Source organism: Aquila chrysaetos, chromosome 3 (genome assembly GCF_900496995.4).
Source record: "Aquila chrysaetos chrysaetos chromosome 3, bAquChr1.4, whole genome shotgun sequence".
NCBI lineage: Eukaryota > Metazoa > Chordata > Aves > Accipitriformes > Accipitridae > Aquila > Aquila chrysaetos.
The window spans coordinates 52,555,078-52,572,743 of record NC_044006.1 but is presented as its reverse complement, the minus strand read 5'-3'; the positions used below and the strand labels follow the sequence as shown (position 1 = coordinate 52,572,743).

The 17,666-nt window shown below is 37.6% G+C and overlaps 1 protein-coding gene across 2 annotated transcripts in view; it reads left to right on the top strand.

Annotated features, from left to right (window-relative positions):
• VPS50 (VPS50 subunit of EARP/GARPII complex) overlaps positions 1 to 17,281 on the top strand; it is a 100,070-nt gene extending 82,789 nt beyond the window's left edge. For both annotated transcript variants that reach the window (XM_030008913.2, XM_030008914.2), the window contains 6 exons: positions 7,398 to 7,546; positions 8,649 to 8,745; positions 8,891 to 9,049; positions 11,417 to 11,538; positions 14,887 to 15,076; positions 16,533 to 17,281. In XM_030008913.2, coding sequence (XP_029864773.1) covers positions 7,398 to 7,546; positions 8,649 to 8,745; positions 8,891 to 9,049; positions 11,417 to 11,538; positions 14,887 to 15,076; positions 16,533 to 16,652 — 837 coding nt within the window. In that variant the 3' untranslated portion in view covers positions 16,653 to 17,281. The remainder of the gene's footprint in view (positions 1 to 7,397; positions 7,547 to 8,648; positions 8,746 to 8,890; positions 9,050 to 11,416; positions 11,539 to 14,886; positions 15,077 to 16,532) is intronic.
• Positions 17,282 to 17,666: the final 385 nt, after the last annotated feature.

The following is a 17,666-nucleotide window of genomic DNA, read 5'->3' as shown; positions in this document are numbered from 1 at the left end:
CTTTATGCATGAGTTTCCAACCCATTTTGGCTTTGACCCTTTGATGCTGTGGAACGGTACGGTTCAGTTATACTAGTCCCAGTTCTGGAAACAAACGATTCAGTTTTACTTAAAATGTCACAGCACAGTCCTGCATTACTTAGTGTGGATGTACCCTGTTATGTCCTGGTCTGGCATACCAGTGGCAAGCTCTGGGGAGTCTAGGCTGTGGAATTTTTTACTTGACATGGCAGTGCCTAGCACAGGATGCTGCTCCTAAACAACATAGCTAAGCTCCTCGCTGAAATGGTAGCTGTGAGCAGTGATTCTTGGTGAGGTTTTATTTGGCCAAAGATAAATTCTGCAACTTTTACAATCCTGTCTTGGTATCCTGCTCCTTCAAAGAAAAAAAAAAAAAGGCCTGAAAAAAAAAAAGAAAATATGACAATTTGTGGGGTTTTTTTCTTCCTTTCTTTGAAAAGATTTGTACAACATACATAATAACAATGTTTAAGGTGTTGCTTGTCAAGGGAAGAGAACTCTGTGTATACCAAAGAAAGTTCTGACATGACAAGCACTTTGAAAATATGCTAGGACTTCTGCAGCTGTCTTGCTTCCTCACATTATTCATTTAGAGCTCTTCATACAACTTTGTTTGTTTGACTGTTACCCAAGTAGACCGGAATGATTTACTGAGTTTTCTAGCTTATTTCTTTGAACAAATTTTCTGGGTTTTGGCAATTGCTTTGTCTTTCTTTGGGCAGTCACTGAGCTGTCTCATTTTAGTCACTTCAGATTCTTCTTGCTGGGCACCCAAAACTTGGGCTGATTCCTAGTCCCAGAGGAGTTCAGGTGACTGCAGAGTTGCAGCTGAGCCCCTGGGAACCAGCAGTAGCTCCTCCTGAAAATTTTTCTTTGGATAAGAAACATGCTGCAGTAAAAATGTGTGTGACTGGACCAGACTGGCTTTGTAAGGTAGTGGTTCAGGTTCCCAAGGGTGTGGCAGTGGGCGTGCTTTTTTGCGGAGGCTCATTTGATATTTATTTTTTAAAGCATAGTTAATGACTCATTTTCTCAGTTGTTTATCAGCACACAGTGATTCCTGATAGAGGCCTTGTTGCGTTAGGTTATACAAGATAGTAAATAAACTTCCTAACTTTGGATCATTTTTTATGCAAAAAGTCTGCTGTTTAACTTTGAACACTAAGAAATAAATGAAATACAAAGATCCCAGAAGTTTCTATGCAAATTTTATTGAAGTCTGTTACTGAATTCAGTGGGACTGACCCTACCGAGGTTTGGGACATGCTTGTTTTGTGACAAGGAGCATGGAGGATCCACACTCTGAAATTGGAAACGTCATGCCTACCGCAAGGCAATGCTGATCAACTCAGCCCTGGGGCTGGTGCGTAGTGTGTGCATTGTAACCGTTGGCAAGCTTGGGGATCCCTTGCATGGCACTTCGTAATGCTGTAAAGGTATCACTTGCCTGCAAAGGATTGTAAACAAATAGCAAATTGATAGCATGGTTTCTCAAGATGGTTTGCTGTTTGGTTTTTAATGATCTGCTGTCTTAAAGTGTGTTGAGTGGTGATCATTGTAGTAGCTTACATTGTTTATGTTTGATTTCGTTTCCTAAGGGCTGAGTCAAGATTACCTGCTTTGTAAGCTTTGTGCCCCTCAGCAAGAAAATACTAATCTTTCAACTTAAAACATCACAGGAGTATTGAAAAGTACCATTTTTAAACCTTAACACATTTCCATCATATTCAAAAAGCACTGTTACCCTCGAATGCAGTGTGCTTTTACAATTGGCTTTACCTGTCATTTTCAACATCAAGTTTCTTTCTTCTAATAAAAAATTCTTGTATATTGGAGTTAGTTGAGCTGTTTTCAGGCAGCCTTTGAATACAATAAGGGGTTATGCTTTCTTTGATCAGTGTTTATTTTCTTGTACTCTATGCTCAGGATATTACAGAAACTATCAGTTACAGTTTCATAAAGAGAGATGATAGAGCTATCCTGTCTTAGGTAAACATCTGGGGTCAGTCTGCTTTTCCTTCTCCCATCAGCGCACATCAAGTTCTTAGTAACAGTGTTGGTATGTCAGAGCTACTGTAGGCTGTTTGACTGCCAGAACCTTTTCAGATAGTCTGATTTTTTCCATGCCTTTCAAACACCACTTATTCCTTCAAGATCAGGATTTTTTCAGTAGCATTTAGAGAGGTATTGCCATTTTCTCATAGCAGAATCAAACCTAAAATTGTTCCTATTGTGTATGTATATCAAATCAGAACAATTCTACAGCTAAAGTCTTACACAAAAAGTATTAGGACAGGAGAAGCTCAGTTTTGAAAGATTATTGGTTATTAGTGTAACCTGCAGAACTTTGTGTACTGGGAACAAGTTGTGGGGTTTACTGTTCTTTGTTTAAAGTTAGTGAAAGTGGATGATTATAATTAACTGTCAAGTATCTCCACCATAAATAGCAGATAATAAGTTATTTTGGTCATAAGTTCTGTTGGATAACTGAAATAAATACATGTTTCTGAGCTTATGATGAGATCAGGCCCCTTAAAAATGTCTTTCTTGCAAATTGCATGTCAAACCTTTGACTTAGATAATTAGCTTAGGTAGTTTATACTTCTGATTTAGGTAATTAGTTTATCATCTCTTCTTCCTACTAAGATGGAAGGCTTAACAGAGGTTTGCCGCTGGGTTCAGCCGAACTATTGAAATGAAAATGTTCTCTTGTTACAGAAGACATTTTTTGGAAGAAGAGATTGAAGGAGAGGCTTGTTCCTTACAAAGATAGATTTATTTATTTTATTCTTCCTATTCATTAAAGAATTTCTTCTTGGGAGTAAACAGGTAAATGCTAAAGTAAAATACCCAACAATTAATCAAACAGTATCATGCTCACACTTATTTGATACCTGTTATTTGCTAATACATGCCTTTCTGTTGTAAAAATGCATTCCAGATGAAATTTAATTCAAAGATAAATATTGCATAAAGATACTTCCCAAAGCACACGCTATAGCTCATACTACTGTTACTAGCAACCCTTAAACAGGTAAAGAAGTCATAAGCCTGCTTTACCTCTTCTGTATCCTGATATTTTCAGGCCTTTATAGCAAAGCAGCTTTTATAAATAATTGCTAGTTGTTGTATGCCAATCATATGTAGCACAGAAAACTTTGTTCTTTTCCTATGACAGTATGAGGGGGTTAGACTAAGATTAGAGAAAACTGAATAGATAAGACCCGCTGTAAGGTGTCTGCACGGAATGCTGGTTAACCTCTACTGCTGTACTTGCCACAATTGATTTGGTTATTGTTCAGGTAAGTTTGGTGCTTTTTTTAAATCGCTGTTTGGCAAGGAAGGGGAAAAGTATCTTGTAGTTTGCATCAGTTCCACGTGTACCTTGAAATTATTTTATTGAATCTGTATTTTGCCCAGTTTGCTTACAAGGATCTTATATGGGCTGTAATATACCTTGGATATATCACAATTCTGCTCTATCAGCAAGGCCTGCTACTCTGACACAGAGAAAAGCTATGCAAGTTTGTTCTGCTTTGGTATTGCTCTCTGCACACTTGATGCTGGGTGCTACAATATGTTCTCAGTGTAACTTGACATTTCTTGAAATTAAAGTTGGGCTAGCTGCTATTTAATTTCCTGGCTTCTACTCTCCTCCTCTTCCTCCTCCTTCTCCTCCTCCTCTTGAGATTGGCGTCATTCACCCACTTTCATTTTTACAGGACTTTACCTGTTCTCCATTCTGCTCAAAGGGGCTCTCTGACAACAGAGATTGTCTTGCAGATTTTGTTAAATTACTGGAAGGGTTAGCTTTAACAAGTCCAGTCCATTGCAAAACATCTGATTTCTTTAAATAGTCTGTAGCCTTTTTTCCTGTTCCAGCCTGTATGTTTTGCCCCTTTGTTGCTGCTTTCAGTAATTTGATTGTTTCTGTTAATGAAGGCTGGAAGAAAAAACACATGCATCACTGAAGCCCTTTCAGAATGATCTTGTGCTTTTCTTGGGGATTGGCACACTGTCTGTTTCCTTGGGCTTCCTTTTGCTATCAACATGCTTTTGTAGTGCCTGCTTTTTAGAAAAAGTTAGGAGAACGAAATGCTCATACTGTGTTTGCCCTGTATATTTGAACCAGAATTTGACTCCCTGGTTGAACCCTAGCATATCTTTGACTTAGCCAGTTGTTACATGTACATTTTGTGTCTTCAAGTGCAACACAATTTTGGCATTTAAAAGGTTCACAAGATATTTACCGTCATGGGAAACAGTCGGGTAGAAATGTATCTCAATATTGAAGTGACAGGTGACTTTGAAGTGCGATAAATATGAAATTAAGTCTTTATAATATTTGGTTTTTTACATAATTTGTAATTAGTCTTTGAAAGAAACAAAGATGCTTAAATCTTTACCACTGATAGTCTTCCCCCAGCTCTGTGGCTCACTGTCTCTCCTAAGAATAAAGAATTGGTTGGTGGGCTGTGGGTTTGGTTTTTTATCATGTTTAAACATTTCAAAGTTTCTAATTTTTTTGGTTTCGTTTATTTGAGAATGACATGAAGTGAAAAAGAAAAAGATAAGGCAGATAAAGAGTGGATTTTGATAGTTAATCAGTGGTGTCTTTGGCTCAGTTAATATTTTTAGAAAATTGACCATTATATGCCTAGATGATTAGATGTTATTGCCTGTGTGCATTATACTTGTAGATGTACTGGGTACATATCTTCAGAACTGCCTGAAAGAGGTTACATGAGTTTTTTAGCAAATATCCAGGCCTTTTGGCTTTCTTATCCATTCTGATAGACTCAGCAGAATGCAAACTTCACGGTATTGTGAAATACCTGGCCAGTTTAATTGCATATTTATCTGGCTGAACATGAACATAAATCAGAGCAAAATTTTTTTTCAAATAACATAGTGATGTGGCTAGCCTTTATAATCATTGCCATGCTCAGTGCAACTGCATCTGATAGCATTTACCATAAGCTTCTTTTAGTAGTTTTATCTTCTGCTCATTGATCTATTTCTGTGAGATCTTTTAGCACTACAAATGATGTGTTGATGGTATTGCTCAGTCAGCAGTCTTTGCTTTTAATGTCAGAATTTCTGTGGGGATCCTTCAAGGCTCCCTGCTTTACAGAAGCTTTCTGCTTCTGTAACCTATTACAAAATTTTTTTTAGAAGTCTGAAGATACTTTCCTCACCTTTGATAGTGAGAACTCCGCTTTCCCAGCCTGTGCTTTGTTCCATCTGCTGTAGACCATTTTTATGTTTGTGTTTGACGTCTTTGGGAGACACAGAACTGAAAGAGCCTTTCTGATTTAGCAAATCCACCTCCCTGTTGCCTTGGGCTGTCAGATCACAGGAGGCATCTGTCAACTAAAATCCAAGATAGTTAAAGTGGAACTTGCGATGTTCTTGTTCCTCCACACTTCAAACCATTTTAAACAGCTTGGACACTATTATCTTCCCAGTTGGCTTATATTCTTAATGTCACTTTTGGCTTTCATCCAAGCAGTAAACACATTCTGGTGCTGCATTGTCTATAGCAGCAAAGTTTTGATCTTTCTGCTCATTCTGTATCACTCAAATTCTTACACAAGTCCTTACACATTTTGACATAATCAATTTTCACCTGCCCTGTCCTTAATTGCTGTAGTATAACCACAATGGGTCTGTCAGATATTTTGCTACCAGAATAACTTCCCTCTTGTTTTTCCCCTTTTCACCTGATCATCTGTGCAGTACCTTTTCTCTTGGCTTTTCAAGATCTACAATGCATATTCTTCCTTGTCTCAATCCTGATATTTAGAATGAGCTAGACCACCACTTGGTTCCATCAATGTTTCTAGTGCTCACTGCTCTCCTTTTCTTTGTAGGCAAAACTGTCTGAAAAACATGTGAATAGCAATTATTCTATTTCATGTCACTCCTCACAGTTGTTCTCTGCTGTGAAGCCTAGAAGAAACTCCTGGTGACTGTTGTGCTCAACTTGAGTCTATTTTTCTTCATCCTGCTCCTGATTCTTTAGTTACTTCACTGCAATTGCCTCTCAATTTATTTCTATCTCCAATTGGAAAAAAACCCCACAAACTGCAAAGCTGCTTTATTTATTATCATGTTTTTGGCTTCATCTTTGGCCAGTTTTACAGCAATCTGAGAATTACGCTAATCTGTTTTTGAGTCTAACCATAAATGTCATGTTTAAGCATTATTGTTGTCATATTGGTTGTGTGTTCATACGTTGCTCATTGCTTTACAGCAGACATGTTGTGCAGCTGATCTTGCTTTTGAAGAAATTAACTTTTACCATTACTTTGTCACTGTGTTATTGACCAAATTTATTTTCATTCCGTACAAACAGGCTGATTTGTTGTAGCACCTGTCTGGCCACAGAGTTTCTATCCCCAGGGTCACGGAAGGCTCTTACTTAAAAAATCGGTGCCATATCATGCCTATCTTCTTTATCTGTTCTGGGTTCTATATGACCTTTGCTTTGTAGCATTTCTCATATTTTTATAGCCTGTGTAAAGCAGTAAGCATGGTATGAGTAATTAATCTAAAGCCAGAACTACATTTATGTTTTCATGTCCTGATATGGTTTTGGCAAATAGCTAAGCTTCAGGGGGTGTCCATTTATATACCTACTTAGACCAATATGATAGCTCTGGGAATTTCTTCCTTCTGTGATTCCTCTTCTAGCTGTAACTGGTATTTATGTTCCTCAAATGTAGAGGTGGGGGGTTTCCCTCTTTCCCCCTCCCCCCCCCCGCCTCCTTTCCCCTCTCTTTCTCTCTTTTTTTAAATTTTGCAACAGGGCACTGATCTAACCTGTTTCTTATTACAGATTCTTTTCCTGTGCTGTGAATATTTCCTTGCTTTCTACGATCAAGATGTCTGCAGGATAGACATTTTCATGGAATGATGACTTGCTTAAAAACATCATTTGTATTTTCCTTAAGTTAGCTGCAGTTCACATAAGCAGTAAAGCCCATGCATAAGTAATATTCCTTTGGTTTGTCTCCTTATTTGGTTGCTGTCAGATTGAAGATACTATCTGCAAGAGTGAGAAGTCAGTCTCCCAGGAGGGAGTTGGCTAAAGCCTGCATGGGTGTTAAGGTGTAGTAAGAAGTTTTTTGTCTGGCCCCCTTTTTTTTTTTCCTGAGATAGATATTGATCTATGTGATATGATTTTTTTCACCTGTTTGAACACCACACTGTTGAAATAGAAAACTCTACAATTGTCTTTTAATTCAGGCTTGATTTAAATTACACTTTAGAATTAAAAACATTCCTTCCTCTTACCTGTCATCTGAAACTGCTTAGCTGGAGCCATTCGTGCTGTTTTTGTGGTTTTTCAGTTGTTTAATTCTTTGTTTTAGGAGGTCTCTGCTGATCCCACAGGAACCCTCACAGCTGCTGAAGAGAGAAAGGAGAAGGTGCCAAGCCCACATCTCAGTCATCTCGTAGTTCTGACATCTGGCAATTCGCTGTACGGTTTGGCAGAGAGAGTGGTGGCCACAGAATCCTTGTAGGTTATTTACTGTACACTGAATTTTGTGGTCACTGGAAGCTATGGATTATTTAAGAGATTGTGTTTACAATCCAAAACCTTCTTGAGAGGTCAAAAATTCTTACCTATCAATGTGATTTTAAATATGAGTGGTAGGGGTAGTTTATTAATTAAAGGTAGTAGGGTCTAACCACCCACAAGCACAAGCAATGAAATTTTACTGCAGCTGGTCCAGTAATTTGTGACAGTACAAGGAAAATCTAACAGGAAAAAAGTTTAAAATTAAAGAGGCTAATGGGAGTATTTAATCTGTATGGTTCATTTAAACCTTATATTAAGTACTCAGATGGTGATGGTTGAGACTCAAAACTGCTTAGTTCATATTGGTTTGGCTTGGATTGCAATGTTCTTTGCAATGGGTGGAAGTATACCTGTGAAGAAGAGATTATTATGAGCAAGTAACACAAAACTTAGGAAGTGTTTTCTATTTGGTCAGAATAATAGTAAGAGTTAGGTAGAAATTACTCTTTTCCCCACACAAAATGACACTTAAAGATTAGAAGTTCATTTTTAAAATGTATTTTCAAATAAGCTTTTTTTTTTTGCATTTATTTATGCTTAGTTAGAAATGTATTTCTTCATTATGTTGTTATTAACAAATCCTACCCCTGAGAAAGAATTTGATCTCATATTCTGTCTTTGAAAGATTCACTAGTATATAAGTAATTAGGAATATTATTTTGGAATTTTGATATGGATTTATTAATATTAATGTTGACTGCCCTGCAGTATGGAAATTATGGGGCACATCCACTGACTTTACTAGACTTTGGATCAGACTTTTGCAGTGTATCCTGAGTAAAATAGAAATATGAATTGTTGATATTCAAGCCTTATTCTCTATTCAAGCATTTTCTTGTTTGCAGTCATATTTTAAAATTGTCAGAATTGAGAATACTTGTTGATATGCTGGCATGAAACTGATATGGTTCTTCTCAGGACTAAATTTTCCAAGGTTACGTATTGTTATTGCCAAATATGTCAACTGTAGAGTAAAAGTTGTACAGAGACATGCCAAATGTTGCGTTTAGTTCATAGTAAATTTTCTTTGCTTTCAAAGGGTATTTCTGGCTGAGCAGTTTGAGTTTCTTCAGCCTCATCTTGATGCGGTGATGCCAGCTGCCAAGAAACCTTTTCTTCAGCAGTTCTATTCTCAGGTCAGAATTGTAATTCACAGCTGACTTTTAAACAGAAGATTTGAAACTTGTACAATATGGTGCAAATGCTTGTACGTTGTAGTTATATATTGCTCTTATTAGCCAGAAGTTTAGTGAATTGAATTTTATTTATATTCTGTTTCAGACAGTGTCAACTGCCAGTGAACTACGTAAACCAGTTTATTGGATTGTTGCTGCTAAAGCCATTGATTATGAACAAATGCTGCTTCTCATGGCTAATGTGAAATGGGATGTGAAGGAAATCATGTCACAACACAATATATATGTAGATGCTCTTTTAAAGGTGAATACTTTCTGGGAAATGCTGTGCTACAGTTTATATAAATGTTAAATTACAGTAATACTTCACTAAAACTGTTAAAGTAGCATGGTTAGAGCAGTACAGCATCCTGACAAATGGTAAGTTCTTATAAGGAGATATGTCCAGAATTTTCATTATTCTTGCTGCTAGCAGATTGTTTTCAGTGATGTTTTTTTCACTACATGGTGGGTGAAAGTGACCACAGAAGTTTAATGAGTTTCATGTCTAAGTCTTGAATGGTGGATACATGTGTAGTAAACAGAGTACTATTGAGGAAAATCCAGTGGCCTGAGATAGTGGATTTTTTTTTAATAAAAGCTATTTGCTGTTCTGCATAATTTTAGCGGTTGTCTTTGAGATGTATGGTAGGGTCTATAGGTCAAACCAGCACTGATAATGATTGTGCACTTTCTAATTGAAGTTGCTATATTTAGAAGTTAACATTTGAAAAGGAAGGTAAAAGGGAAGTTATTCATACAACTTCTCAATTGCATTCAGCTGAAGTAGTCCTACAATTGCTGTGTGTTATGGCATATAGAACCAGTTCTTGGGAGAATCCTTCTCTCATCCTTTTATATATGCCTAAATGGTGTTTCTGAAATCTTTAGAAGGAAGTTCTGGCAGTGGTAGAATTACACTAATTCTCACAGAGAAACTGAAAATTTTATTTTAAAGATATGTGCAGTATGTATCACAAAAAAAGTTATGCTTCTGTGCTGAATAACAGTTTTGATTACACCTTTGTACTTTGTAGCTGTTCTCTGCTAAAAAAAAAATCAGTGCAAAGAAGGGAGAATCTGATAAAGCATATATCATTGCACTGAATTTGACTGAATCTTTATGACTACCCTTCTTTATGCTGCCATGGCTTTTTGAAATCAGTTTGTACTTACAACATTTGGTCTCTGCACTAGAACTTTTTTATTTTCTGAGTGTGCCGCTGCTGATGAATTTACTTCAGGACAATCAGGGCTAATACCATTTAAAACCACTTCTGGCCTCTACATTATATAGGTAATAAGAGTTGCTACAGCAGATTTTAGATTACTGCTAAGCAGTTAGTGTTTTGCTGTGTACCCTGGGACTCCCAGAGTGTCAGATGCAAGGACAATGTTTAATGTAATAACCAAGTACTTTAAGCCACGTGCACGCATATGCAAAATTCTATATTCAGCCATAGTATATATGGAAGCAGATAAAATGGGGAAAGAAGATTGTTCAAGAAATTCATTAACACGGAGCACTAGGCATCTTCATCTTCAGAAGAGTGAGTTGTATGCATGACTCCTTCCTCTTGCCAAATTCCTCTTTCAGAAAATTTGTGTTAAACACCAATTATTTGGTCAGATACTAGGTTAAATTGGTTACTGAGATTCCCTTTTGATTTTCTTCACTTACTGAATTTTTGATGGGGGGGGGGGAGCGGGGGGTGGGGGGGGAGAGGAAAAAAACACCTAGATTAACAGCCTTGGAATGAAAGCACTTTGTTGGACAAGTAGAGTCTTAATAGGCTGCAGTACAAACTGCTTTTGCTGTTACGCAGAGCAGTTCATTATCGGTCTGCTTTATATTTAAGTCATTTCATACTTTTTTTAAATGATAGAGGTGTTAGTCACTCACAGCAGACTTCACAAAATCTTTGTAACAGTAATTACTTTCAGTTATGACTGGCTTGTCACTCATAGTAACAGCTCAAATCGATACAGGCCATTGATGTTTTAGGTGGAAATAGGTGCCTTCCCTCAACCTGAATTGTTAGCTAGTTTTGCAGTATGCTCCTAAACTGTTAATTTGAACTCTTTTCAGTGGGTGCTCTCAGCTCTTTTTAAAGCACCAGGGAACTATCTAATGTGAACATTTGAAGAATGAAAAGTGGTTACAAGATTTCTGAGCTTCTCTTTGAAAGCTGGTGGGGCAGGTATTCAGAGGGATAAAGAGATCATCACTGGATTTTCTTAAGTGGCTGTATATTGTCTTAAAAAAAGTTATGATGAGTTTAGGGAGTGAGGCAATGAAAGTGCTATTTTAAGGTTTAGCTACTTGGTTAATTTTCAGACGTGTCAGTTTTGCAGAGAACTAGACCTCTGGGGAACAGAGCAGTATTTCCTTCAAAAAAAAAAAAAATTACTAAGGTAAATGTAAATGATATACTAGAAAGTGGTATGCTTTCTACGTTACACATTAAGCTTCTCTCTACAGTCTGTGCCTATTAAGATTCTCTGCTTTGCTCTTATTTTTCAGTATTCCCTTTCATATGGATTTCTAATTCTTTGTTGTTGTTGTTGCTAGGGATGTATAGAGTATGATCCCTTTATGCTAAAGGAATAATGATTTTTCATGTTTCATCAGGAATTTGAAGAATTTAACAGAAGGTTGAACGAGGTGTCTAAGAGAGTCCGTATTCCACTGCCTGTCTCCAACATCCTTTGGGAGCACTGCATACGCTTGGCCAATAGAACTCTCGTGGAAGGGTAAGTAGTTCATGAAAGTCTTGCTTTTGGGTAAATATGTCTGTAATGACAACTTCTACTTTAGGGAATTAAAAGTTCTAATTTTGTAGTGCTGTGGTAAGCTCTTGGGCTTTTGGGGAGCCTAAAAAATATCAAGGCTTAACATAGTCTTTAGCAGTTGTTTCACGGAGTCTGGTACAGCATTAAGCCTAAAGGGGATGGTCTTGTACCTAGATCCTGCTGAAGAATGACATTGAGTGTTTTATTGAAGCATTCAAAACAACATAGTTCTCATTCAAAGAAACTTTGTCTGAAAATTATCATTTCCCAACAAAGCAAAGAAGAAAGTTAATTGTCAACATCTCTGTGGTGATGCCATTTGTCTTTGCTGGGAAGATGGATTTGTCAACCCCAGCAGTTATCTGAGAGTAGCCATGGAGCAGGATTTTTCCAAATTCATCAGGAACAGAGGTGTCTTTGTTGTCTTGGTCAATAGAGGCTCAAGCACCTTAGTCAGGAGCTGCTACACCTTGCTCATCTCTCCCTCTTAATCAGTGTCCCGGTCTTTTCAGAGCCAATATTGTAGCCTGAGTATTGTAGTCTTTTCATCCACTGCATTTATTTTTGTGTTCTTGTCCCCTAGCTACATATGTCCGGGCTCTCATCAGAACTTCTTCTGCGTCATAGAATATGTGCTGTCTTCCACTCCTTCTACATATGTTTCCTTATTTCTTTCCTGGTTATCTTTACCCTATGCACTCCCTACTACCTATTTTACTTCTTTTGATCCCACTCTCCTGCTGTCTGCTCTAATTTAGGACCTCAATGACATCCTTCTTCTCCAAGTGTTAGCTGTCTGTTGAGGATCATCAGCTTCCACTGCTTCCATCAAGCCATCATTTTTAAACTCATGCCTTTTTCTTTTCGTGCAATCATCCTTTCGCAGTCCTTGAGAGATCACTTTCATCTTCAGGGAGACTAAATCCAGCCATGACCTCCCTCTGGCTTCTCAGTTCTTTCATATGACATATGACCTATACAACTATCTTTTCTTTTTGAAATTTTATTTTCCACTTATCATGCCTCAAATCAAAAGAAGTGGAACAAAAGCATCTTTCTTCTCCCCTTGTCCCCCTTTCCTTTCAAGGGGGTAACACCATCAGTCACTATCAACTTCCTCTGCCTCAACCCTTGTGCCTGTTTTGGACTTGTTTCTTTTTCTTACTTCACAATCTTACTCATCTTTTGTGACTTCAGTGTTCACAAACCACTTAATTCTTAGCTCTGAAGATCATCACTCATATGTCTTGCTCCACGCTGCAGTTTTGGTTCACACTTGTGACTTACCATGAGACTTTCACCTTTGCTTTCACCTAAGCATTTCACTGACTGGTCAGAGTGGACTGGGAATACCTTGCTGATATGATTTGCCCCGTGCCTTTTCTTAGAGTGTAAAGAATGCTCGTTATCATCTCCCAAATACCTGCCAGTAATTTCTCATTCAGTTCTTTTTTTCTCACATATCTGATAGTTTCTTTTGACACTGGGGAAAGGGAAGGAAGGTATTCTGAACAGCTGACTCTCTGAATACCTTAATAACTTCTTTCACCTCTGAATTCCATGAAGGTACGGAATTAAAAGCCATGAAGGAGGTTTCTCCTCCAGTCAGCCAGTCAACTGAAATTGCTCCCATCGAGCTCTTCGCTGAGTGAAGAATCATCTCCAGTACAGTCAGCCATATCCTTCTTTAAATTTTACCCTGCCCTATCTCCTAGCTCTATGTTGTCTCCTGTTTCCCATCTGGCTTCTTGAAGTGCTTCAGTATGTCCTATTGAGAATCACTGTCCAATCTTCTATGGAGCTGCAGAGGGCTTGTGCCTTGGTCCCCTCTCTTTTTGCCTCTGTTATTTCTGCATTCTGCAAATTCTTTCTGTGTATTAACTGTAAGGGTGCAATTTCTTCTCGTTCTTAACCTTGCTGTGTATCCAGTTTCCAGCTGCATGTTTCTGCTGCCTCCTTTGCATCAGACCTAATAATCTAGAGACTGTATAATAATAAGGATCAGTTTCATGAACCAATGGAAGACTGACCTTGCTTTAAATTTAGTACAAGGGAAGAGTGGAAACAGTGGAACAGGATTGTCACTTGTGGCAGCAGCCTGTGGGTAGGCTGGGTTGTCTGTTAAGACACTGTGCCCCAGACCAAAGTTTTTTTATTCCCTGTACACAGCTGAAATTGGTATTGTTAGGGGCATTGCAGTGTCATTGCCGTTGATCTTGACAAATGCAATTTCTTATCCTGCAAAGATCGTTTTCCTCATTGGTTCCCTATCGCCCCACTGTAATCCTTCCTGCTATTACCCTGCCCTAATAGGAGAGAAAGGAAGAAAATTATAATGATAATAGTAATAGTAAAAGAATTGGAATATACAAAACAAGTGATGTACAATGCAATTGCTCACCACTTGCCGGCCGACGCCCAGTTAGTCCCCGAGCAGCAACCTGCTCCCCCCCCCGGCTCAACTCCCCCCAGTTTATATACTGGACATGACATCACATGGTACGGAATATCCCTTTGGCCACTTTGGGTCAGCTGCCCTGGCTGTGTCCTGTGCCAGCTTCTTGTGCCCCTCCAGCCTTCTTGCTGGCTGGGCACGCGAAGCTGAAAAATCCTTGACTTAGTCTAAACACTACTTAGCAACAATTGAAAACATCAGAGTGTTATCAACATTCTTCAGTATGAGAACCCAAAACATAGTGCTATACCAGCTCCTAGAAAGAAAATTAACTCTATCCCAGCCAAAACCAGGACATACTCTACTAAAACATTAACCTCTCACAGAGATTAGCGAGTGCTGCCACTCTATTCTCTGGTGGTTGTGGGTGTTTTTGAACAAGCAGCTTTGTGCCTTTCTCTGATGCTGCCACTATTGGTTCAGCAAGCTCCTGGTGACCATTCCTAAAGCTGCCACGTTACCTTTCAGACTTCAGTGGTCATGATCACTTGACTAAAGCCGCTGTCTAGTGTGCTGATTGGCATTGATTTAATTTCCTTTAAACCACTTCTAGTAAGTTGTTCGATGTAGGATTTTTAGTGGCTTTTGATGTGGGGGTGGGGGAGCGGTAGTGGTTTTTTTAAGTATCACTGGGTACTATGGGGTTCTGTTCTGAGTGGGGCTAAAACATATTATACTAATGCAAATAAAACTCTGCATCAGACATCCTAAGAGGAGTTCTTGTCTGCTTTTAACTTAAACCCATAATTATTTTCCTCCCCAATGTTTGAAGGACTAAGTTAAACAACTTTGAGAAGTACAATTCATTTTTATTTCCTTCTAATTTTTACTTTCCACTGTGTTCCTCTTTTCAGTTATGCCAATGTAAAGAAGTGCAGCAATGAAGGACGTGCCTTGATGCAACTGGACTTTCAACAATTCTTAATGAAACTAGAAAAGTTAACAGACATTAGGCCTATTCCAGATAAAGAATTTGTGGAGACCTACATTAAAGCATACTACCTAACCGAAAATGACATGGAACGCTGGATAAAAGAACATAGGGTAAGAGTTAAATTTGCATTCTTTTAGTATCTATCAGGAAAATTCACCGTGATTATAGAATCATGCTAGCAACTATAAATGATCAATGCTTCTATGTGTTAAAAATGAATATATGCATATATATGTATATATTCATTTATTGTAGTCAAATCTGTATGGGAAGCAGTATAAATATAAATGTGTGTGTGCACGTATATGTTCTTTATATTTATTATCATATGAAGTTAATATGTGTTTGTACTGATTCAACATCTGATGACTGGGAAGGATGAATAAGCCAATCACATCTACCTACTGTATCAAAAACTGTAGGGAACTAGAGCAAAGTGAAGTTGAAGACATATGTGTGCTGTTCAGAATAAGCCAAAGTGCACAACTCGATCATCAAGAAGTACAGTTGAAATCACACCATGAAGTTTTACTTGCCTTTAGCAGTAGATTGCTTAAACTAAGTTGTAAGGCACGATGGATAAGAGTAATTGCTTTTTCTTCTGTCATTTAATAATACGAATCAGGATCAACATTGCTCTCTGAGATAAGTCTTCATTTGTGTTTTGAAAGCATTTAGCATGCTTTCATGGTAGCATAACCTAACACTTATAACAAGACTGTGTAAATAATAGTCACATGCTATTGGAGCTGCCCATTGTTAAAGTGAAAAGTCCTTTAAAATGGAGCACTTTGAAATCTGTATTTTGGGATTACTTTAAATCCCACTAGAAATGGATGAAAGAAATATGTCTTTCATAATAATTTTCCGTGTTTTACCTGGAGCCACAAGAGAGATTGTGAGATTGTGAGCTGCTGTTTGGTGACCTACATGGAAATACTCTTGTTTAAACCTACTGGTGGAAGCTATATTTTGGATACTGTTAGGTACAAAGGTAGTACTGGCAAATGTGGTGTTTTCACAGGTGTTAAGAATTCTTGACTTAACATTTTTGCCATTTTTTCCTTGTTTATCATGTACTGAAATTAACATTGTTTGGAGACCCTGTAGACAGAAGTATTTAGAATCTTATTGGAAATGAGAAGTCAAAATAAAAAAGATCATCAGCTTTTGTCACAGTTTGTTTAGAAAAATGTTTTTGTGTTAAAAGCTTATCCCATTTGCATATATATTTCCCACCACACCTCCCAAAGAATGGAAAATACATTAAAAATTGATTTATATACATACATATTCACAGAATTACTTTCTGTGAACTCAGTCCAACATTACTACAGTTGTAAGCATTTTCCATTATAATCTGCCATGTAGCAAAATACAGTTTTGTCCTCTGCCTTAGCTATGAAAACTATCCAGACCTGACTTAACTACCACTTTAAATCTCCCTTGTGTGCTGACTGCTTCTATCAGTTGAAAAGTCCACAGTGTGTATGTCTGCACTTTTAAATTTTCTGTCTTTGTCTGGTGTTTTATTCTGCCATAACATGATCTGCTTTTATTTGCCAGGAATATTCCACTAAGCAGTTGACCAATCTGGTGAATGTTTGTCTGGGCTCCCATATCAACAAAAAGGCAAGACAAAAGCTGCTAGCTGCTATTGATGACATAGACAGGCCTAAAAGATAACTGGAGAAAGCTACTTTCCTTGTGACTTGTACCTTTTTCTGTTCACATGAAGCATGCAGACAAATCTCTCATGGACTGACAACATTCTCTTAAAAAACATTGTGCATGACCTTTCTTACCAGCATTGGAGACACTCTGAATGGCATAATGTTCTAAAATATGACTTTTCTAATCTGCAGAATTCTTTTCTGTTGTATTTCTTTTTTTTGTTGTTTTTTGTTACTTGCCCTTAGTAAAGGGCCACTGTTTGTGTATCATTGGTGAGCTGTATATTTTGCAAAACTGTATACTGTAAGTAAAATCAAAATTAGAGAAACACATTGGCTTAATATATAGTTGATGCTCTTTTTTAATAAAAGGGCTACTTGAAAATACGACTTCTTTCCTCCCTGCTTTCACCCTCAGAAATTGTGCTTTCTTATGGACTAGTGTAAAATGAAAGGAAATGTACAGTATTTGATTGATGTATCTTGCATGTGGATTAAGAGTGCAGATCAACTAAATACTCTCATGTTAAAGCCTCTCATCTTCATATGTATTTAAAAATGTCTGTTTATTTCAGAATTAATCTAGTCATATCAAAATGATTGACTTCAGATTAATAGAAGGTAATAAATACTGTACACTAATATGATTTCTTTGTGAGACTTTATTTTCCTAATTCAACAATGCAAAATGTCATTTACAATAGAAATTAGTACTGTTCCTTTCATATTACCTCCCTTTTGTCCCTCTGCCAGTCTTCCTGGTTCCGAAGCCATAGTGCCAGGGAATAGGAATAGTGGTTTTTGGCCGAAGTTTTGGATTGATAATAAGATAATCTTAATATTTCCCGCTCTGCTGTAGACACCCCGAGTGATCCTGAGCAAAGCAAAATTGCTTGGCTGCGTATTTGTCCTAGAAATCGATTTGTCGGAGCATCACTGATTCCACTGAAGTTTTCAGATTTGTCTTTGTTTTTCAGTATGTAAAGTTTTAGATTTTTTTTTTAATTACATAAGAAACTTTTTGCAG